Raw genomic sequence first — 24,510 nt, 5'->3', positions numbered from 1 at the left:
CATGGCATTCTCTTTGCATCTTGCAAAGCAAGATGATCATATGAACAAGTATCCCATGAAATTTTGTGGTTGCGTGTTGGAACCAGCTTTGCCAACTTCTTCATTCTCTTCTGTAAAGACAAACTGAGTTGTCCTTCCATTTTGTTGCTATTCCTTTATATCTTCTCTTTTCTTAGAATATCAGTATTAATACATTTTCATTCTTCCAGTGGTATATCAATTTCTTGGCCTTTAAACAAATATTTCACATTTAGGGTGCCAACAGCTAAATTAGTAGTTATATTTGGTCTAACAGCTATGTAATTTTTGACACCTTGGTTCCCTTTCCCTTAATTTGACTTATGTCACTACAGAAGCAAAAGGGGAGGGTACTAGAGGACCAAGGTCCAGTTTTCTTTGTTTCATGAATTGACATCACCAAAGGATTCAGTATTTAGTGCCCAGTTTGCTGTGGTGAGCCTCTTTCTTTGTACATAGGCAGGCTATGCCTCAGATAGGAGCCAAAAGCTCTTTCTGGGCCTCTTACTCAGTAGACCCTGCCAGCATTCCCCTGGCTTAGCCTTAATTCATTTCAATGCCACGATGAGGGTATTCAGCAGCCTTTTTGTATCTATCCTTGTATTTGACAATACTTGTTTATTGAGAGGTTAAAGGACTTGCCCCCCCCAAAAGCGCTCAAGGCCCCTCAGAAATAAGGCATTTTGTTTTGAATTTTGGTTGGGTTTGGGATTGTTACTGTTTTTTAAGCATATGAAATGTAAACTCTTCTCTCGCCCCCCCCCCTCAAATTACAGACAGGACACATAATTTTATAAAATAAAGACACTTGGAGATATGTTAAATTCCATATAAAGGTTAGTATTACTGAGGAGGAAGAATTGGGAAAAGGAGGAGAAAATGACTATCAGTAGAAGAGAGCAGGAAATAGACCACATTAAATGGAAGCAAACTACTCTAGTTAGATGTATGGCATAGAATACTATAAATGGGAGTTTCAAGACCTGGGTTCTGTTTTTGGTGACCTTGGACAAATCATTTTTTTTGACCTTAGTTCCTTTTGTCAAATGATGAAAGGGTTAAATTAAATGATTAAGCTTGCTCTCTGTTCTCGTGAGAGGTAGGCTGGTGTAGTGCAAAGATCCCTGGTTTTGGAGTTTGACATCCGATGTGGAGTATTGTCCCTTATGATCATTAGCTTTGCAGCCTTGGAGCAGTCACTTCATATTTACTGGTATACGATTGATCTTCTTTAAAATTGGAATAATATGTTCTCCTCTCAAATCACTGGGTTGTTGTAAGGAAAGGTTTGCAGTGATGAAGCTTCTGTGGTTGAAAAAGGAGAGTGGTTTCCTTGGAAATAAAGTTCGTAATCCCAATATTTTGAAATTCATAGAGTTAGGGTTTATAGGGTTAGTTTTTGCATGGTGCATTTTCATGTTTAAGATACTAAGTTTTCTTTCAGTGAGGGTTAATGTATCATAATTTGTAATGATGTTTAAACACCAATTATTTGAGTGTTCGAGCATTTCAGCATGTCTCAAAGATAATAAGGCCAGTTACCAGTGACTTGATGATATTCAGTGTTATGGATAGATTCAGGGTTTACTTTTTGATAAAGAATAAGAAAGCTGGAAGTTAAGGTGACAGGTGGTAATTGGGTTATATATGTTGGCTTCCAGCTCTGACTAGCACTTGGTTAACTGTTACCTATAGAGGCCGTTTTAATTTTTTTAAGTGGCAAAAGTAGGTTTTAAGTCATATTTAAGATGTGTCCGTGTGAACTCCATTTTCCTGGTGTGAAACTTTAGTTTGACTCTGATAAGCTTCTTAATGAATACATTTATAAAGTTGTAAATTATATCTCTGTATTTGTGGACCCTGATAAAATGCTGATTTGTGTTAATGACAGTTGGAGCACAATCCTGTAGATTGTGCTCTGAAGGAGTTTAGGATTTAGATGGAGTTGGAGGTGGGGGAGGTTAGAAAGGAGAAAAGACATTTTCAACTCAACAAGGACATTCTAGTCCAAAGGCTGTCCAGTCAAAGCAAAGCGCTGGTTATATCCCAGTATCTAATCACATTATTCTGCTTCATTAATGTAACACCAGCACAGAACTGATATTTATGCAGAATTTATATATGACCTATTTACTTTTTTGTTTTTGTTTTTTTTTTGGTGAGGCAATTTGGGTTAAGTGACTTGCCCAGGGTCACACAGCTAGTAAGTGTTAGTGTCTGAGAATGGATTTGAGCTCAGGTCCTCCTGACTTCAGGGCCAGTGCTCTACCACTGCGCCACCTAGCTGCCCCATGACCTATTTATTTTTGAGAAGCTCTTGGGTGTATGTCAGTGACTTAGGAGTATAATTTGAGGGCTGAAAAGACATCCCCAAGTCAATGTAGAAAGATCTTTGAGGGCAACTTTATGAGCTCTCAGGCCTTTGGTACCTTCTCCCAAGTCTGGCCCTTCCTCTTACAAATGAAGAAACCAAGTCCCAGACAAGTAAAACATCTTTCCCAGTGAATGTCAGACTGTTTGGCTGGATCTCTTAACCTGGAGTCTAGAGACCCCCATCCCCCACCCCACCCAAGGTTATATGTGAACTTGGAGAAGAAAAAACTCACATCTTTATCTTCTCTCTCCTCTAACTGAATTGTAGCATTTACTTTGATGATTTAAAAAACCTATTCTGAGAAGTGGTCCCCTAGGCTTCCCCAGAAGCCCAAATTGTTCCCGGACACAAACAAGGTGAAGAAGCCCAGTACTAGACTGTTACTGTGGTTCTTGAAAAAAATCACCATCATGTGGTAACTGACCCACTGGGGATTTTCTCAGAAGAAAACTCACATCCTAACTTTTATTACCCAAATGTTTCATGATTGGTGGTCAGCGTTCAGTAATATAATATTGTATACCGGCAGAATTCTTCATATTGCAATAGCAGCTATGAATTCATTTTCAAAATGAATATGAGAAATTAAGAAATATTATAATTAAAATATATTTGAGCTTATGAGGAAAAACACAGGCATTAATCTAAATTCAGTAGATTTTTTAAAAAAGATAAACATTAAAGCCTCAGTTCCGGTGGTGGTTTTCATCATTTCATAGTGTATAAATAAAAAGGCTTTAAGTAATATCATGTTGCATAAAGTTGTGAACTTTAATTGCATGGAGCAATTATCCTAGCTGTGTCATTGTAGGACACAGATGTACTGGCATTATTAAAACTTGCTGTCTCTCATAAACACTGGTATGTACTCAGTGAACTTCTAAACAGTTTTTATTTAAACCACTTAAAAGTTAACCATGTATTTATAATCTGCTTCTTGCTTTTGCTTATTTTTCCACAGTATAAAATCTTAACTTGGAGCTGTGGTAATAGGTGCTGAGTTTGTTTCTACCTTTTAAATTGCTAATGAAATGGCCTCATCCTGTTCACTTTGTCTCCTTGTTATAAGCCCAGCAACAGAGGACACGTTATTGCGGTTGCTGTTAAAAAAAAATGCATCTTGTTGAGTTTAATGCTAGGTGTTAAGAACCTTGGAGGCATTGAGAAACTCTTTCACCCTGAAAAATTAAAAAATAAAAGTAGTAGAGAATGTCTCTCTCCTATCAGAGTGGGAAGCAGCCTTGGACTGGATGGAGGGCTAGCCTCAGAATGAGGAAGGCTTGAATTCACTTCTGCCTCTGACACATACTAGCTGGGTGATCCTGGACATGTTGTTTAAGCTCTCAAGTGTAGCAGGTAGCTTTCTGACAGATGGTAAGCTGCAGAGAAGGTCCCAACTTGCATTGGTAGTAGCAGGTGCCTCTACAGTGTTATGTATGCAAAAGTGTTTCAGACACTTAAGTTCACTGGAATATATTTTTTGGTACCCTCTCACTTCTAGTCTTGTTTTCTCCCTTCTTCCTGAAACCAGCATTCTCTGTAGACTTCTTTCGCTTTTGTTTTCTGTCTGTTGGCTAGTACCCATTCTAAGTGTTAGCTGTGATAATATCTTGAGGTAGAGCCAACTGCTAAGGGTATTAGCGTTTCAGAAAAGGATTGGCACACTCACTCATACGCGTACTCACTCATTGGCACACTCACTCATACACACACTCACTTGCTTTGCTAGTGGCATCTCTGGATTTGAGGATGCTGACCTCTTGGTGACGCTGCCTTGTTACTGCTTTGTAGACCATACTGCCTTAGATGCTAGAAGAAGTGGTGGAAGTTAGAAAAACCTAACCGAGACAGTAATCCAATAGGTCCTCAGTTATTGAGATGATAGAATTCTGTGGAGAGGAGGGTAGGAGTTGAGAATGGCTATGTTGCAAGTAATGGGAGAAAAGCTGGAGAGACAAGCAGAAGGAAGGCAGGAGGTGAAAGAGAGAAATATTTTCAAAGGAAAGAGTGAGGAAAAGACAGATTCAAACAGTGAAGAAGGGCATTGACCCTTCTGTCAGACAAGACAGAACAGTATTTTGAAAAGGAGTATATTACAAAAAGATTAGGGCAACTCCATTGACCAGCCTGACAGTATCAGAATGAAGGATCAACTTAGGCTGATAACTCTTGATAGAACTCATCATTGGTTTGTCCTTGTTCCCCTAAAGTTCAGGCTATATAGAATAAAAGTGCCATTTAATTCTGTAGCTTATGAATCAGACTTTTAATTTTCTGGCAAATTCTTAGGAATAAAGTAGTGGGAGGGCTGAATCTGACAGTGAAGTAGAATTACTTTATACCTTTAAGGGGAATAAAAAGCATTGTGTTCCCTGGTTATGGAAGACTCCTGCAGAATCTGGAGGGTGATTTTGTTTTTTTCTAGTTTCAACTTGATAGTTCAGTTCAACATACATTTATCGCATTCATAATAGCATAATGCTAGGCTCTTTGAATACAAAGGCAAAACCAGAATAATACTACACGCTCTGCATATAAAGGATAGACAAAGTAACTTCAGGAGGGGAGAGAGCAGTGAAGACAAGGTCAGGGGTGGGGGGAGATCAGGAGAGACTTTGCCAAGAGATGGCAGCTCAATTGACTTTGATAGAGGCGAGGTAGAGGGGCATTCTAGGCATGGGGAGCAGCTTATTAATAGGCTCAGAGTTGATGTAAGAACAAAATATTTCAATAAGAATTTGGTTTAAAAAAAAGGATATAAGGCTCAGAGGTTATGTAAAAAGAAAAGAGCAACAGAAATTTATTTTTGTATGTGTTTGTTTGTTTTTTAAGAAAAGGCCCAAAGACAGAAGATGACATGTTGAGTTTCGAGAACAGCAAGTAGGTCAAGTTTGACTAGAATATAGAGTGTATTAAGGAGACTAATACAAAAGAAATCTAGACAGGAAGGTGGGAAGTGGGTGGATGGCTTTAAAGGCCAAGCTGAAACATTTGTGTTTTATCCAAGAGGCAATAGGAACCCATTGAACATTCTTTAATAAGGGAGTGATGAGGTCAAACTTGTATCCTAAGAATGTTAATTTGGCAGCTCTGTGGAGTAGACACTAGAGAGGAGAGAAACTAGAAGCAAAGAACCTATTAAAATAGTCCAGACAAGACGTAGTGAAGGCTCGAATCAGATGGTGATGGTGTGAGTGGAAAGAAGGGGCCAGATGCAGTAAGATGGTGTCAGCCACTGAATGGATTTGGGAAATGTGGAAGAGGGAAGAATCATGGATGGCTACTAGATTGCAAACTGGTTTTTGAAAGGGAAATGGTGTCCTAGACTGAAGTAGGAAAGTTAGAAGCTTCAGCTAATTTAGGAGAAAAGGTAATGGGTTCTCTTTTTAGGCTTTAGTTTGAGATAACTATAACAAGTCTGGCGCTCAGAAGAGAGTTAAGGGATGCCTGTATATTTGGGGGACAGCTAGGTAGCAGTGGATAGAATTCCAGGCTTGAAGTCAGGAGGATTCCTCTTCCTGAGTTCAAATCTGGCCTCAGATACTTAGTAGCTGTGTGACCTTGGGCAAGTCACTTCACTCTGTTTGCCTTAGTTTCCTTATCTGTAAAATGAACTGGAGAAGGAAATGGCAAACCACTCCAGTATCTTTGCCATGAAAACCCGAGATGGGGTCACAAAGAATCAGACATGGCTGAAATGACTGAACAAGTGTATTTGGGAGTCATCTGCATTGAACCTATGGAAATTGATGAGATTGCCAAGATTATGTGTATAGAAAGTTCAGGTCAGAACACTAGGGTACACCCTCACTTGGGGGATGTTCTAGAAAAGGAGTCTAAGGAATGTGCAGATAGGTAGGAGGAGAACTAGGAAAGAGGAATACACAAAAATATGAAGAAGAGAAAAATATCTAAAAAGAGAAGGGAGTTGGCCATTGTTGAAAACTACGGAGAAGGCAAGATGGATGACTCAGAAAAGGCTATTGATTTTATTTCATTTTAGTTTTGGGAGGCAATCAGGGTTAAGTGATTTGCCCAGGATCACACAGCTAGTAAGTGTCTGAGGCCAGATTTGAACTCAGGTCCTCCTGATTCCAGGGCCTATGGAAGGCTATTGGTTTTAGCAGTTAATAATTCATTGGTAAGCCTGGAGATAATGGTTTGTGGTTGAAGTAGAAGCCAGATTACAAGGATTTCAAAAGTGAGTGGGAGGTGAAGCAATAGAAGCAAATGGCACCCCCCCCAAGGTGTGTCTTGTCTCTCTCTCTCCCTCCCCCCTTCTTCTCCACCACCCCCCCTTTTTAAAAGAAATTTGGCTTTAAGAGGTGAGCTATAGGATGATGACTTGAGGGGACGGCAGCATTAAGGATGGGGAGACAGGGCATGTTTCTAGGCAACAAGGCTCACTGGATACTAAGAACTTGAAGGAGATACGATTTCCCAGGCAAGTCCCCAGAAGTTGATGGGGTCAAGGGCACAAAAGCAGAGGCTTTGACTTTAGGAAAGAGAGGAGATAGAGGTGTGATTTCAAAGGGTTTGGTGGCATACAATTCAAGGTAGATGGCTTCTATGTTCGTGATTTTGTAGGAAGTAAAGCCTCTGATGAGAGGTAGGGAGAAAGGGAGGAGGCAGTTGCACAGATAATTTGAGGATACAAATTCTTATTCATCTGTAACTAAAATATCACCATTAAATCCCTCCCCCCCAGTTTTTATAGTATTTTTGAATCATCACTATCCATTTATAATATTGTTCGTGTTTAGCTAAGTGCCATTCCCACGTTCCCTTTACCTAGCAGGTGGGAGAATTAATTAAAGGTTAGGCTGAGAGTACTTTTATGACTTTTTCCCCCTGTAACAGGATGGTTGGTTGGTTTTCATCTTACCTTCCCTCATTTTATGGGAAGTAGCTCTGGAGTAGTTGTGAGCAGTTTAAGAAGTTTCCACATCAGACTCCCATTTTCTTCTTTCCCGTCCTATGGTGTCTCTAAGTTGTCAGCATATGTTTTTAATTTACATGTACCTCTATGGCAAAGGAATACTTTCCTACTTCAGTATTTCAGGGATTTTGATTTCATTGTGATAGAGGTTCTTCATACACTAATGTGATTGTTAACCCCTTGAGGGCTTAGGAAGCTGGTCATCATCTCATAGCCACCCCTTTCTATTGATAAACCTAGCTGGGCTGATTGTCACATAACAGACATACAGTTTATACAGAGTCATCTAAGGAAAAAATTAGCTCTAATTTTATTGTAATGCAATTTGGGAAACTTTGAAACCATTCAAATTATGTATTGATGCAGATTAATCTCAATAATATGTAATACATGAAGGAAATAAAATCTTCGTATATGTGTACATATGTATATAGAAATACATATACACATGTGTATGTGAGCATCCCATTTAAATAAACACCTTTGATTTTTCAAATTTTTGCCTATTAAAGCAAAACACGTGCTGAATTGTAAAAACGCTGCATTTGGAGCCAGAGAACCTGAGTTCAAATTCTGTATTTGTCACTTTTTGCCTGTGTGGCCTTGAACAAAGTCATTTACCTTCACTGAGCCGTTTCTTCTTTCCAAAAATGAGAGGATTGGATTCCATGAGCTCTTAGGTTCCTTTTTAGTTCTAAATCCTTTGGTCTTAGTTCTTCTCTTTCCGTCATTAGCAATATTCTGAGAAACCATAGCTGTCTTTCTTACTTTCCACCAATAGGTGGCAACATAACTCATTTAAATTTGGCTTTTTAATGTAATTACAATTTCCAACAAAATGAATGAATTTATATTGAACAGTAGATTTTATCCATTGGTCAGCCATCTTACATATTTTATTTAAATTGTTATTCTCATTATTATATATAAGCTTGATTATATCTTCCAACTCTCAGAAAAATGAAGGTTTGATTTTTTAAAAGGTAAAACAGCTATTTCTTTTTATATTTATATTAATTTTACAGCTACATTAAAAAACTGAATGAAGATTTGATTACTTTATTTACCAAATAGAAATTTACCAAATAGAAAGAGGGACGTTAGATATTATTGGGAGATGAATTTTTTTTCCATTTCAGCAGCTTTTATTATGGATATTCAGAGGGTGTTTTTTCCAGGCTACAGAGTAAGCAGAAAACTACCATTACTAAAACTGTAGATATTGCTATACTTGGTATTTTGAAAAAACAACAACAAGCAAACCCCCAAAATATAGTTACACTTTTAAAAATAGGCATAATTAATCAAAGAAGCTTAATAAGTATTTTAGAATTTTTTAATCTCTATTACTTTAAATTTGGAGGATTTAAAAATACAATTAAATAAGCTACTAAAGCCACAACCACCTGCTGTCAGCCAGAAAGTATTTATTAGAGACCTGCCTTATGCCAGTTTAATGGTAAGATTTTCTTCATGAAATCCATAAGCAAACAGATTTCTTGATTGGTTTACTTCTACCCCTGAGAATCATTGGTATTAGAAAGAAGGTATTGAGGGGCAGCTAGGTGGCGCAGTGGATAGAGCACCGGCCCTGAAGTCAGGAGGACCTGAGTTCAAATCCAGCCTCAGACCAAATACTTGACACTTACTAGCTATGTGACCCTGGGCAAGTCACTTAACCCCAATTGCCTTTTAAAAAAAAAGTATTGGGGCAGTGGGTAGAGTTCTGGCCCTGGAGTCAGTCAGTAGGACCTGTGTTCAAATTCAGCCTCAGACACTTACTTAACTGTGTGATCCTGAGCAAGTCACTTAACCCCAATCTCCCCCCCCCCCCAAAAAGAGGATATTAATGAATGACACAGCTTTGTGTAATGTGCAGGGAGCAAGCCCTGGGGTCAGGGCCTGCCTCTGACCCATTTACTAGTTGTCTAACCCTGGGCAGACCATAAGTTTTTCATTTTTAAAGAATAATTTATCTTTACAGATTGTATGTAAATTTTAAAAAAACCTAGCTTGCTTTTTACCACTCTGGTGTCTGCTTATATTCCTCAGCCTTTTTACTTATCTCTAATGATACCACTTTTTATTACAAGTGTTTCAGTGTAATTCTACTGAAAGCACCTCCCTGTTCTTCCACCCTGTAAGTCATCATAGAAATTGGATGTGATATTAATATGGTTACTTTATAAAGTAGTTGTGTTTTATCCCTTACACCAGCATTGTAAAAGGATTTTTTTAAACGATTTACATTTTTGCAGCATCATAGCGTATGTATCTTGTTTATTAACTAAGTGATGATTATCGACACATTTTCTCTTAGGTCCAGACTTTGTTGTTTGTGATGAAGGCCACATATTGAAAAATGAAGCCTCTGCCGTTTCAAAAGCCATGAATTCTATACGTTCAAGAAGGAGGATTATTTTAACAGGAACACCCTTACAGAATAACCTAATAGAGTGTAAGTAAATCTTTCTTCTATACCTAGATGACTTAGAACATGGGCATGGCCTGGACCCATTTTTATTTTTCTTGTCTGTGAACCTCCTTGTTAGCTATGATTCTCCTTTCTTCCTTTCTTTTCTTACTTAGATTATTCCATGACTTTTACATTGGTCCATCTCATTTTCATATGAAAGAATACCCCACCTCCCTAAGCGAGTGATTGTGAATTTAGTAATGTTGGAAATTATGTCTTTTAAAAAAGAAATGTGGAATTTAATGTAGTTGACAAAATGTTGATTTGTAAGCTTGAGCTTTTGTAGTGACTACTTTAACCTGATTTAATCACCTGAAAACTCCACTAATATTCCTCAATTGTATGTCTGCATGCATATATACGAAAGCTACTGCTTAAATCCACGTGTGATTTAGGAAGATCAAGTGGTTTTAGGAGGGTAAATCACCTAAGCTCCTACTGTCTATGTGTGTGTGGCTCTCTATCTCTACATGTATCTGTGTCCGTAGAGAGCAGAGGAGAGACTGCTGGTCCTCCACAAATTCCCTTGTACAATTAAACCTTAAAAGAATGTGCCCAAACTGTGCATGGGGGCTGGGCTGAAGCAAACAAACTAGAAGACGGTCACGTCACCCGTGAAGCTGGAGCTGGTGAGCTCAGGTTTGGGAGAGAGGTGGTGATTTAATTGGGGTCGTGGGCTTTAATGAGAGAGACTGCTCCTCCGTTTTTACCTGCTGGAAGTAATGGCAGTGAAGAGGGAACAAGAAATCATCCTGAGGAGTAATGATAGGAGAATAGTCCCCTCTGTTGATACAGCATCATTTCAGTCTTTTCTCCCTTGGGAATAACTTGTTGATTTCATTTCACTTTTATTTATATCATCTTTACTTCATATTTTATTCTGATATTGGTCATTGTTTAAGTTTTTGATTTATTTTATCCCTTTATCCATGTTGATTTCCCATTTTATAGTCAGTTAACATACATGTATAAAGTAGCATATTATCAGATTTCATTTATTTGATTAAAGATTGGTGCTTTCAGTGAAAGTTGCCACACTGCTGAGGAAAATCTTGGAGTTATAGATGCCTGTCATATCACACCCCATATCTGAGTTGTAAAGAGTAATGACTTAGGATGAAATACCCGTGTTATAAGCTCTGTTATTACTGTAACTTGTGACGAGTATTTATCGTGGTTATCTTTGTCACGAGATTCCTCAGGCTGCCTAGGCTGTGTTAGATTTGTAGCAAATGTTTGTCCACAAAAAGAAGTACTTTATTAGAGAATTGTTTCTGGGAACTTTTAACCCTTTGAGGGACAGATATTGTTAATAAATAAAGCTACTCTTTTTTCTCTTAGATCACTGCATGGTTAACTTTATCAAGGAGAATTTGCTTGGGTCTATTAAAGAATTCAGGAATCGATTCATAAATCCAATCCAGAATGGTCAGTGCGCAGACTCTACCATGGTTGATGTCAGAGTGATGAAAAAGCGGGCCCACATTCTCTATGAAATGTTAGCTGGATGTGTGCAGGTACAAATTTGTTTCACAAAAGTAAAAAAGAATTGTTGTTTTGAAATAATGACAACCCAGAAATGTGGATGAAGTCCACATGCCTTGAAATATGGCTTAATTGGTACCTTTTCTTGTGCTATGTAGCTTACATTTACATCTGTTTTACCCCCATCTTTTCAAACTTTTATGGTACTTGAATTCTACATTTCTTTAACGTTTCTTTTTTGGAGGGGGGACGGTGGGTTGGGAAGGTCAGGGTTGCCTAGTACTAACCTCGGGATTCACTGGCGTGGGCAATTCTTGGTATTGAAACTACTTATATCTATGCAGATTAGCAACTCACCTCTAACCTAGAGTCTTAGAATGTTGCTGTCTGGGGGAGCTATAGGGTCAAGTTAATTGTTCAGGATCACACAACCAGTATGTGTGAAGACGTGGGACTTGAATTGTGACCTTCCCGACTCCAAGGCTAGCATTCTGTGCATGATGCCAAGCTGTCTCTCTTTTGACCTTATGAGTTCAATTATTTGTTAATACTAATTTTCTTAAATCTGTATTTAAAAAAAAAAAAGATCTGATATTCTACACTTAAATGTTCCATTTGAACATATTTATGGCATTTAGAAAATAGGATTAGAATATTTTTCCTTTAGGAATTAAAAATTAGATAACTGTTGTATGAAACATTTAGGCAGCAAGCATTTATTAAGCTCTTACTTTGTGCTAAATACTACAGATATAAAGAAAGGCAAAAATAGTCCCTACCCTCACGGAACTCATGTTTTAATGGGGAAGACAACATTTATGCACAAGGTATATACAGAGTAGATGAAAGGTAATATAGGAGGGGAAAGTACTAGCAACTGGGGAGAACAAGCCTGTAAGAAATGGAATCAGAGCTAACTTCAAAGGTAGAGTTGAGTAAGGAGTGTGTTGATGTTCATTTTGCCTGGGTGTATGAGGTATTCTAACAATGTTAATAGATGGCTGGCCTCAGCATCAGGAAGGCCTGGTCTCATGTCCTGTTTCTGACACATTCTGGTGCTCTGCCTCTGGGCAAGTCACTTAATCCCACCACCCACCCCCGTGTGTTCCCGACATCTAAGTTACAGAATTGCATTGGTGGAAGGAATTTCCTCACCAGAAAGTCCCTATACCAGTGAAACCAAACAGAGAGAGAGAGGAAGAAAGAGAATGATTTTATAAACTAGAATTTAATTGGTGAATCCCTGGTGTTGTGTTGATTAAATAAATTTCTTTTATGTTCTTAGGCTTTAATGGAAGAAATGCTTGGGAAAATAGATTTAGAGAATAGAGTGTAGTATGAGAGAGATTACAGCTTTTTTTATAGTTGGGAAATTGCCTTGCCTACTGTTGTTAATCATCTGGTTCTATAAAATCTCACTAATTTGGAAAGACTCATCTAAGTTAGGCTTGACTTAAGATGTTCCTAAAAAAAGAACAACTAGTACAACAACAACAACAACAAAAATTTGATTAGTTTTTGAAGTCCAAACCTAAGAGTCTTCCAGTGTTGCTTTAATCATGCAACAGAGCTTCTAGGGCCTTTATATTCCAACAACAGTTCCTCATCCCAAACAAACAAAAATATCTATATACAGTATAGGAGCAGCTTGTTAACTGGACTTAATTCCACTATATCAATTTACATCAGTCTGTCATGATAAAGTTGGCCATAGCTGAAGCACTATTTCCAGTCAAAAGAATTTTTTGTAATTAGTACATATTTGTTTATTAACAGTTTTAAGTTGCTTTTTGAGTGCTATGAAACAGTCTCGTTAAGTAGGGTAAATATATCTCTTTGAATCTTACTTATTTCTTTACGTTTTTTTTATCCTTTTTGGTCAAGGCAGACCTAATAAATTTTTAATCAGTTGGGTTTGAATTAATTGTGTTTACCTTAAATAAAAAGAATTCACCAACTATCAAGCCTTGTGTGCAAGGCACTGTGTTGTGTCTGTGAGGGGATGGGAGAGACAAAGACAAAGGACAAGCAGTCACTGCCCTTAGGAATTTATATTGTACTTGGAAGATGAAGAATTGTTTTCCTTCCATTTGGCTGCTTTATTTGTTCATGGAGACCATTATGAATGGTCCTAATACCGTATCAACTCGTTATTTAGCTACCTCAGTTTATGAGTAAGGGTTAAAACTGTTGTTGGATAGGCACTAAGGAAAAACCTGATAGACCTGAGGGAACCTTTGGCCAATTGAGTTATTCCTTTGCTATTTCTTTCCAAGGTACGCTTGAATGAGACTTCCATAATGTAGGTGTTTCATTTTATAGCAGAATAGGAGTTAGTTAAACGGTGGACTGAGCATCATGGTAGACAAGACGCCAAAGATCTTCAAGGCAATGGGGGGCGGGGGACAAGAGGGTAACTGACTCGAGTTTTCCTGTATGTTTGGCAGGTTTATCTGCAGACTTCTTGCTGTGAGATCAGCTTGTCACTACTAGTGACTTACTTTCATTGAATCATTTCTTTACTGACTTTTTCTTATTACAGAGAAAAGATTATACAGCCCTAACAAAGTTCCTGCCACCAAAGCATGAGTATGTTTTAGCTGTAAGAATGACACCTATTCAGTGCAAACTCTATCAGTACTACCTAGATCACTTAACGGGTAAGTGAAAATTAACACAAAGTCAAAATGTTTCTGAAATTTCAAAATGCCAATTATTTTGTATATTTTGTATGTGTACTTTATGTGTATATGTATATATATGAAAATATATACACAGAGACAGAAACAAAAAACATCATAATAGAGTACAAGTATTTTTTCTTTGTAAAGTAGTGGGGGTTTTTTGCCATTATTTCATCCTGTTTTTTATGAAACGTAGTATAAAGGGCTGAATTTCATTAGATCAAAACAAGGTAGCAGATAATTTACTAACAAATTGGCACTCGGTTGCCTAGCACTGTGATACGTGAAAGGTGAGAAGTAGCTTTCCTCACTTTCTGGACCCTGAGATGGATACCCCTCTGCACTGAGACCTTTCTCTGGGCACACCCCCAAGTTAAGCAGGATGACATAATGGATTGAGAGCTAGCCTTGAAGTTAGTTAGATCCAAGTTCAAATCTGGCCTTTGACACAAGGCTGTGTTACCCTGGGTAAATCACATAACGTCCAGGTGCTATAAGACTGTAAATTGTAGAGATGTATTGGGAGGTGTTTCCTCACCAGAAGTTCCCTGTACTGATGAAATCACAGATCTGGTTTCTACTGCCCTTGCCCACCCTCTTCCCCCTTCCCAAAAAATAAAGATTAAAAATGAATACTTGGCAAGAAATGTGGAAAAGATCTCAGTGGGGGCCATCTAGTCCCACCAAAAAATGAATGAAAATTTGTTGTACAACATCAGAAGTACTCATCTAGCCTTTGCTTGAAGATCCCTATTGAGTTAGACCCTCCTGAATCAGCCCATTACGTCTATAGGGAGTTTTCAGTGTTAGAGGATGCTTTCCTTAAATCAAACCTCAATTGTAACTTCTTTGTCCTGCTTTGCCCTGTGGGGCCAAATAGAATAATGAATCCTTCTTCCATGTGATGATAGCCCTTCAAATACTTGAAGAGAGCTATCATCAATACCAATAGTTACTATTTTTTTTAAACTAGAATATTCATTTCCTTCAACTAATTTTTGACTATTATCTCACATTGTTGTCTATTAGTAAGTTTTCAGTCTATTAAAACTTCCTCCATATATAATTGTTCTTTATCCACAACTTTCCCTTGTCTTGTGATTGTCAAGTTAATTTGTTTTGAGGCCAAATGTAACATTTTATATTTATCCTTAATAAATTTCATCTTAATTGCTGTGATTCCTGTCAAAATCATTGATTAAAAACGTTAAGCACCTTGGTGCCAAGCGTAAGTACCTAGGACATTCCCTTGGAAACCTCATTGCAATTTGATACTGACTCATTAATGATTACTTTTTGGGGGACTTGACATTTAGCCACTTGTGAATCCATCTAATCATACTATTGTCTAACACATATCTCCGTCTCTTACATAATAATAGCATGCTTTTTCTATAATAATAGAAAATATTGTGCTGAAAATCTAGGTAAACTATATATAGCACTCTTATCTACTAGCTTAGTAAACCCATCCAAAAAGAAAATAAGGTTAATTTGCATTTCATATTAAGAAGCTGTTATCACAACACCTCTCTACATTTCCTTCTACATCCTAGACCAGGGGTGAGGAACCTGTGACCTCGAAGTCACATGTGGCTTTCTTGGTTCTTGGGTGCGGCCTTTTGACCGAGTTTATAGAACAAATCCTTTTATTAAGGAGATTTGTTCTGTGAAGTTTGGATTCAGTCAGAGGGCCACACTTGAGGACCTAGAGGGCCACATCAGGATCTTCACCCCTGTCCTAGAATTAGACTCCATATTTGTAAAGCTCTAAAATCTTAATCTTTCTTCTCAACCTTTCTTCTCTTTATACTTTATTTGGAGAAAATAGGGATAGGACAGGAAAAAAAAGAAATACATAAAAAGTTCTGAAAGATATGTCATCATAACAACCATAGATTTCTAATAATTTTCATAATAGAGTAGAATAAAGCCAATAACTTGGATGTTGTTTGCCTTCAAGAAAAGGCCCACTTTGGAGAAAATATGTTCTGCCTTCTTGCTATTGGGGGATCAGAATTTTTTTTGTTTTCTTTCCATAGAACACCCCAACCAATATAGTTTCTTTTTTTTTTTATTTGTAAAATCAAGCAGAAGTTGTTAGATTTCATAACTTTAGTCAGTTAATAAACATTGATTAAGTACCTGCTATATGCCAGGCACTGTACTTTAGGCTCTTTGTCTCTCATCTTCTCATTTCCCTAAACCATTTTGCCTGAATTTCTCTTTTGCTTGCATCACTTTGCACCTTGCATTATATTCACTGCACAAATAAAGAGAGAAAGAAAGAATGAATCAGTAACTACCCTCTGTGGCCTCCAGTCACCATAAACTTGTCGAGGGCAGAGACTTTTCACGAAATTCAGAGTTGCAAGGGAATTCAATCCAGCCTATACTCAAGAAGGAAGTTCCACTAAAATGTATCCAACAAGTGGCCATCCACCCTCTTAAAAATTTCACTAGCTCTCTTGGCCACACATTCCACTTTTGGATAGCTCTAATTGAAAAGAAGGTTTTTCTGATACTAAGCCTATGTTTGCCTCTTTATATGTTCTAGCCATCTAAATGGTCTAGTATCGGGAAAAGAGTATGATAAGGCTGTATATTGTCACCTTATTATATACAGAGTACATGATGCAAAATGTTGAGCTGGATGAATCAAAGTCAGAATTAAGGTTGCTGGGAGAAATATCAACAGTCTCAGATATGCAGATGATACCACTCTGATGGCAGAAAGTGAAAAAGAATTAAGAAGCCTCTTGATGAGGGTGAAAGACGAGAGTATAAAAGCTGGCTTGAAGCTTAACATCAAAAAACCTAAGATCTTGGCAATTTCATCACTTCCTGGCAAACAAAGGGAGAAGAAATGGAAGCAGTGTCAGATTTTATGTTCTTGGGCTCCAAGATCACTGCAGATGGTGACTGCAGCCATGAAATTAAAAGAAGCTTACTCCTTGGAAGGAAAGCCAAAGCAAATCTGGACAGCAGACTAAAAAGTAGAGAAATCATCTTGCCGACAAAGGTCCACATAGTCAAAACTATGGTTTTTCTGATTGCAGTGTGTGGCTGTGGGAGTCGAGCTATAAGGAGAGCTGAGTGCTTCAGAATCAACACTTTTGAGTTACGATGCTAGAGAAGACTTTTAAGAATCTCTTGGACAGCAAGGAGATTCGGTCAGCAAGTACTTAAAGATATTAATTCAGACTATTCACTGGAAGGTCAAGCTTAAATACTTTAGCCACATAATGAGAAGATGGGACTTAATGGAAAAGACCCTGATGTTGGGAAAGATTGAAGACAAAAGGAAAAGGGAACAGCAGAGGATGAGATGGGTAGATAGTGTCATGGAAGCAACGAACATAAACTTGGACAGACTTAAGGAAACAGTGGAGGATAGAAGGGTCTAGAGCATTATAGTCCATGGTGGCCGTGAAGAGTCAGACACTACTGAACATCAACAAAAACTTCCCTACTGAATACTTTCGAAAGACTTACATGCTTCGAACTTCAGAAAAACCTAGGAAGACTTGTATGGACTGATGCTGAGTGAAGTGAGCAGACCCAGGAGAATGTTGTATACAGTAACAGTCACGTTGTGTGATGACTAACTTTGATAGACTTAGCCCTTCTCAGCAATGCAAGTATCTAAGACATCTCCAAAGGTCTCATGATGGAAAATGCTGTCCCCATCCAGAAAAAGAAATATGGAGTTGGAATGCAGATCAAAGCATACTATTTGCTCTTTTTTTTCCTCTTCTGTTTTTGTTTTGTTTTTTTGTTCTTGTGGTTCCTCCTATTGGTTCTAATTCTTCTTCACAACATGACTAATGTGAAAATATGTTTAATAGGAATGTATATGTAGAGCCTATAGCAGATTGCGTGTCGTTTTGGCGAGGAAGGCGGGGACGGAGGGGGAGAAAATTTAAAACTCAAAAGCTTATGGAAGTGAATGTTGAAAACTAAAAATAAATTAATTATAAAAAATAAAAATAAAATAAATTCTTTACCAAAAAAAAAAGAAAGACTTACATGCTTCCCTACTGAATGTCTTTGGGGGGGGGGCAGTCAGGGTTAAGTGACTTGCCCAGAGTCACACTGCTTGTAAACTGTCTGAGGCTGGATTTGAACTCAGGTCCTCCTGACTTCATGGCCAGTGCTCTATCTATCGTGCCACCTAGCTGCCCCCAATGTCTTCTTAATAGATGCAGCCCAGTATTAGCACTTAGGAAGTTCTTTTTGTATCCTGTTTCTGTCACCCAGCATGCTAGTCATCCCTCCTAGCTTGTTATTATCTGCAAAGTTGATGTGCATGCTATTTCTGCAGTCATCTAAATCATTGATATTAACTGCACAGAGCCAAGTCTGTGTCCCTCCACTGGAGAATTCACCATGTTGACCATGGGCCATTAATGACTCCTCTTTGATTCCAAACATTCAAACAGTTCTAATTCCATCTAATTTTGTTATTTTCATGTCCACATCTCCATCTTTTTTGCTAGAATAAGAGGAGATGCTTTGCTAAAGGCGAAGTAAACAGTGTCTACAGCCTTCCCCTACTCAACTAGTTCAGTAACACTTTCCAAATAGGCAATAAATAGGTCCAGTGTGACATATTTTTGGAAGCCATGCTGGCTTTTTGTGATCCCTTCTTCTTTTTCTAAGTGTTCCATAACCTCCTCTTTAGTGATCTGTTCTAGAATTTGTCCAACAATACAAGTCAAGCTCATTGGCTTTTAGTTTGTAGATTCTATTCTTTTTTGTTGAAAATGGATACCTTTTCCAGTCCTTCAGTATCTCTCTCATTCTCTGTGATCTTTCACATACCACTGACAGTAACTCAGCAGTCCCATCCACCGGACAATATAGTTCATTTGGACCAACTGACTTGATTTCATCAAGAGTAACTAGGTGCTCTCTTACCATCGCCTCACCCATCTTGTATCACCACTCTCTGAACTATTTTCTTTCCCATCATTGCCACTGCCAACATCATTCTCCCTGCCAAGGAAAACAGAAGAAATCTAACAATTGAACAAGTCTACCATCTTTCTTGTCAGTTATTATTCCATCCTCCCTAAGCAGTGGTTCTGTCCTTTCTTTGATCTTCCTCTTCCTCAGTATAGCTAACAAAACCCCACCCTTTTTCTTGTCTTTAGCTCACTTTTCCTGCCTCAGCTCATTATAAGCTTTAGCTCTCTGAACACTATATTTACAGGACTGTGCAATGCTCTTATATTCATCCTCTTTTACTTACCCTTGCTTTCATCTTCTGTGCATATCTTTTAAAAAAATCTATCTTGGTTGATTGATTCCCTCTGCAACCATATTTGTTTCAATTTTGTCTTTGTACTCTCAGCCCACAGTACCACGTTTGCACATAGTAATGCTTACTGAATTGAATCCTGTGCTATATTGAGGTAATATTAATAATAATATAATATTGGAATTACCAATAAGGAGCCATTTGAAATGACTAGTCATTTTTGCTATGTAATTTCTTCCTCTGTATAATTAGTGTGACTTTTTAAAAGAATATGATGTTAGTGCCAGTTTTAGCAAATATAAATATCTGAATAATAGCCTTGTGAAAAGATGATGAAAGGCCTTGTGGTATCTAAAATTTTTTTTCTTTCTTTTTTGTACCTTAGATAAGTTGCCAGCTGCAGTATTTTCAAATATTATGAATGCTGTTTTCTATAATAGCCAGCACCAAAATGTTCATCATTCAGATATGTATTGCTAAGACCTACTGTCTTAAGAGCAGTCAAGTATTTAAGATTTTAGAATAAATCCAGGCTTCATTCCTTTGTGAGTATGGTTGAAAGGAATAAAACTTCTAAAGCTCTAATTGCCAAGGTTTTCTAAGCTCTGAAAGAAGGGCTTGTTCCAACTTCATCTGGTGCCACAAATCTTTCTGTTTTCAGGTATGTTTTTTAATCAGTGCTACCTTGTATTTTCCACACTTCAATCAGATAGGCCTTTTGAAGAGGTTAGCCCAGAAGTTCTGTTATTCTTGTATAGGCTCTTCTATCTTGATTCTCATTGTAAGACCTCCACATGCTTCTCCTAACTTGTCAATTGACTGTGTCAGCTCTTTGTTTGATTAGAATTATACATGAAGTACAAGTAGGAAATATTAAGCAACTTTAAACAGAATCTAGTTCAATGTACACCTGAACAGGAATGTCTCCTATCCCAGCAGTATAGAGCTCCAATAGAAACAAAGCCACTCAGCCATACATAAGCATCCCTCCAGGTGCATATTGACATAGACAACCACATGGGAACATTATCTGTGCTCTATAGCATTTTTCCTTATTTTGTAAAATGTTTCCCATTTGCATTTTAATCTCATTTTGGGCTGCACTGGGGAGTGATGAGGGCCGTCGCAGCCCACAGGTGGTGTGTTTGACTTCAGTTCTACAACATACACTACTCATATCTGAACATCTCTAAGGATTGATAACCCACTATGTGCTGTGATATCCATTCCTATTTTAGATAGCTTTTTAAAATGTTTTTCTCAAATTATGGTTGCTAGAACTGACCACAGTACTGTTATCTGGCCATGACAGAGTACAGCAGGACTGTCATTGTGGGCACTGTGTCTCTAAAAAAGATCGTGCTACATTTGGGGACTGTCATAACACCTTGTCATCATGTCGTGCTCTGTCCTGATGGACCATATTATTGGGTTTTTTTCTTTTTTGAGAATTATCTGTTCACATAGTGATGGCATCAGTGACAGAGACAGGGAACAAACAAATGATACTCAACAACAGACTGCATTCGTAGAGTCACGTAATCAAGCAGAAATGCAGGCGATAAATGATGCCATTTTCTAATTGTTCTTAGTTGATTCAAAAAATAAAAACATATGGTTATTAGGGCAAGATGCCATCTTAATGTCTCCATGAACATTAAAATTACTCAAAAGTTCTTGAAAGATGTACTAATAGAGATAACTTCACTAGATGATTCTGATTATAAGCATCAAACAAGGCATACAAACAACAAGGAGATGTGTTCTCTCCAAAGAAGTTTGCTTACATAATGGAGGACATCTGGCATAGAGTTTAAGTGAAGATGTTATTCCTAAAGATGATGAGGTGCTCCAGATGTTGCTGTTAGTGGATGCCATTGTGCTTATTGTGTAAAGCCCCAGAGTATTGCAGACCCTCTTAAGTGAGACCTGTAGTTATTCAAGTTTTCTGCCCATCCATCCACACAGGAAAAGCAGAGCTGACACCTTTTGTGCAGACTGTGATTCACACTTGGATGAATGGCCTAGAGTTGGTCCCTTACTAAACATATCTTGGACAGATACTGCATATTAACAGTGAACTAGACCCATATTTAAATAGGAGGAATGGGATTGCGTGACACATTCATTTTGGGAAGTTGTGTATCAGTATTACTGTGGTGATGCTTTATGGCAGGAATTATTGCTATCTCTTTTTTTTCCTATTTATCCTGTATAAAGCTTGTTTGTATATAATTGTTTGTTTGTTATCTTTTCCCCATTCCTCTCCCCCACCCCTTTCATTAGACTGTGAGCTAGCTTCTTGAAAGCAGGGAATATTTTTGTTTTTTGTTTTACTTTTAGTTTTCAACATTCACTTCCGTAAGATTTTGAGTTCTAAATTTTCTCACCGTCCCCAAGACAGCGTGCAGTTTGATATAGGCTCTACATATACATTCATAATAAACATATTTTCACATTAGTCATGTAAAGAAGAATTAGAACCAATGGGAGAAACCACGAGAAAGAAGGAACTTAAAAAAAAAAAAAAAAGCACAAATATTATGCTTCAATCTGCATGTAGACTCCGTAGTGCTTTCTCTGGATGTAGATGGCGTTTTCCATCATGAGTCTTTTGGAGTTGTCTTAGGTCCTTGCATTGCTGAGAAGAGCTAAGTCTATTAAAGTCATCACACAATGTGGCTGTTACTGTGTACAATGTTCTCCTGGTTAGCAGGGAATGTTTTTTTTGCCTTTCTTTGTATTTCCAGTGCTTAGCACAGTGTTCAGCACACAGTAGGCACTTAATAAATGCTTTTTGACTGATTGACTTATATTCTCTGGTGAATTCATGTTATGAGTCATTCTTTGGGCAGTATGAGCAGGCTGCATCATCCTTGTAACAAAAAATCACCCTGAAGAAATAGCATAAAGGATATCAGGGAGTGTGTGTGATTTTAAAAGATAAGCCAGTTATGCAGCAAGAGCAAGGGTGGTCATGCCAGACTAACATCTCCTTATTTTTTTGGCTAGGATTGCTAAATTAATAGATGAGGGGAATACTGCCGATATAGTTTACCTAGTTTTTTTTTTTTTTTTTAGCAAAGCTTTTGATAAAACGTATCATTTTTTATGTGAAAGATGGAGAGAGACAGATTAGTAATATAATCAGTAGATTCAAAACTGGTTGAACATCCAGACAAAAAAAAAGTAATTTTTAAATGTTTCAGCATCAGTATGGCAGGAAGTCATAGGGCCATCTCTTTTTGGCCCTATGCTGTTAACATTCTCATCAGTGACTGGGATAAAGGCATAGTTTGTATGCTAATCCAATTTATAGATTACACAGACCTAGGAGGGATAGTTAATAACAGAGTCAAGACCCAAAAGGATTTTGACAGGGTAAAGCACTAGGCTGAATCTAATAAGATGAAATTCAATAGAGGGAAGTGTCAAGCCTTGGACTTCAGTAAAAAAAAAAAATGAACTTCATATATACAAGATTGGGGTGGGCATGATAACAGTTTTGAAAAAAGTCTGGGGTTTTTGTGAACTGCAAATTGAATGAATCAGCCATCTGATAGGAAAAGCAAAAAAGGTAAATGCAGTCTGAGCTTAATTGAGAGATGGATAGCTTCTAAGAATAGGGAAGTGTTCACTCCCACTGTACTCTGTCTTTTTTAGACTTCATATGGAATATTGTGTTGACTATTGGGCACCACAGGTTCAGGTGAACATTGATAAACTAGAGTATACAGTGGAGGGCAACCGGGATGGTGAAGGGTCTTGAGTCCATTACATATGAGAATTGGTTGGAGGAATTGGACCTTTTTAACCTAGAAAAGAAAAGATTCTTTGGAAATGATAGCTTTCTCCATGTATTTGAAGGGCTGCGATGTGATGGGGAAAATAAACTTGTTTGGTTTACCCGTCGGGGTAGAAACAAGCTGGGTAGAAGTTGCAAAGAGGTAAATTTAAGTTCAGTGGCAGTAAAAACTTCCTAAGAATCAGACCAGTTTAAAAATGGAATGGGCTGCCTCAAAAAGCGTTCTATAATGCTTGTTATAGAAGAGATTTTCTTTGGCATGTCGGTTATAGTAGATGACTTCTGTGGTCCCTTTTAACTCTAAAATGCTGATACTATGATTCTCTGAATATACTTGGTCCAGTCCAGTTGCTTTTAACATCTTTGTTGTCTTTGGTGTCATTTTTATCCCCTTTGTGAGCAACTTGAGGACTAGCACGCTAGGGCCCAGGTGTGGTGGTTCTCTTGTTCTATATGGAGAAAAATTTTATTCAAAAGGTTTTTGCAAATCTTTTGCATTTCTTCTGTTTTTAGTTCTTCCATTTTAATCCTTGAATGCCCTTATCATGATGTTGCTTAATTTACTATCTTGCCACATTTTTACCCTCCGCTGCTTCTCTGCTTTGTGAGACACTATTAATAATAATTATCCATCATCTTTGTTAAGATTTACAGATGAGTTTAATATTTTAACTCGATGTTTCCTTTTGTAGTCATCTCTTTCCTTTTCGCTAGTTAAGTTAGATGTTTGCTGAATAAGGCATTTTTTGGGCTCTTTTGTTCTCTTGTTTTAACAATTTATATTGGTTAAAGTTCTAGATGAAATTATTCTATTCAGTGTCAATGTCAGTTCTGTTGTCTGTGCCCCACGTTTTACTTTCAGTAACTTGTTTAAATAATTCAGAGTTTAGTCATTTTAATTGTACTACATATATTTTTCTCATTATTATTCTTCGTTTTGCTACACATTCTAATTTTAGGTCAGATGACCTAAGGTCTGCCTGTGCACAGATAGCTGACTCAGATAACTTCTAGCATATCACATATTACCATAAAAAATGAAATAGAATTTATTTTACCAAACATGAAAAAACTTATTATTGATGTGGGACTTATAACTGAGAAAGGGGTTAAGAAAATAATATGCCTTTTGTAACTAGATTTTTACTGAAACTGTGGAGTACAATGTTGAGAGGCAAGATATACTCTTGAAACCAGTACCACTCAAATTTCAGTGCGTCATGGGCAATTGCTAACACAGACGGGCATCCTCAGTAAAGAAACAGGGTAGAAAAAGTTAATTATGACAAAGTCTTGTTTCTCTCCTGATGACTCTTCCCCTTCTAAGTAAGACATAGGCTAGCTTCCCTTTGATGTTTGGTTTTCCTGTCTGATCCTCACATTGGAGCAGGAAAGAAGCACAAGGTTTCACACCAAAATCCCTACCAGAACCAGACACCTCTGCCCTCTAGTAGGTCATAAAATAG

The 24,510-nt window shown here is 37.6% G+C and overlaps 1 protein-coding gene across 8 annotated transcripts in view; it reads left to right on the top strand.

Moving 5' to 3' along the window:
* Positions 1–24,510, top strand: part of ATRX (ATRX chromatin remodeler) — a 207,641-nt gene that overhangs the window by 123,373 nt on the left and 59,758 nt on the right. For all 8 annotated transcript variants that reach the window (XM_027840148.1, XM_027840178.1, XM_027840158.1 and 5 more), the window contains 3 exons: positions 9,652–9,789; positions 11,149–11,324; positions 13,835–13,952. In XM_027840148.1, coding sequence (XP_027695949.1) covers positions 9,652–9,789; positions 11,149–11,324; positions 13,835–13,952 — 432 coding nt within the window. The remainder of the gene's footprint in view (positions 1–9,651; positions 9,790–11,148; positions 11,325–13,834; positions 13,953–24,510) is intronic.

Source organism: Vombatus ursinus, unplaced genomic scaffold (assembly GCF_900497805.2).
Source record: "Vombatus ursinus unplaced genomic scaffold, bare-nosed wombat genome assembly UNPS02004691.1, whole genome shotgun sequence".
Taxonomy (NCBI): Eukaryota; Metazoa; Chordata; class Mammalia; order Diprotodontia; family Vombatidae; genus Vombatus; species Vombatus ursinus.
Note: the sequence above shows the minus strand (reverse complement) of the source record. Positions and strands in the feature narration are given on the sequence as shown.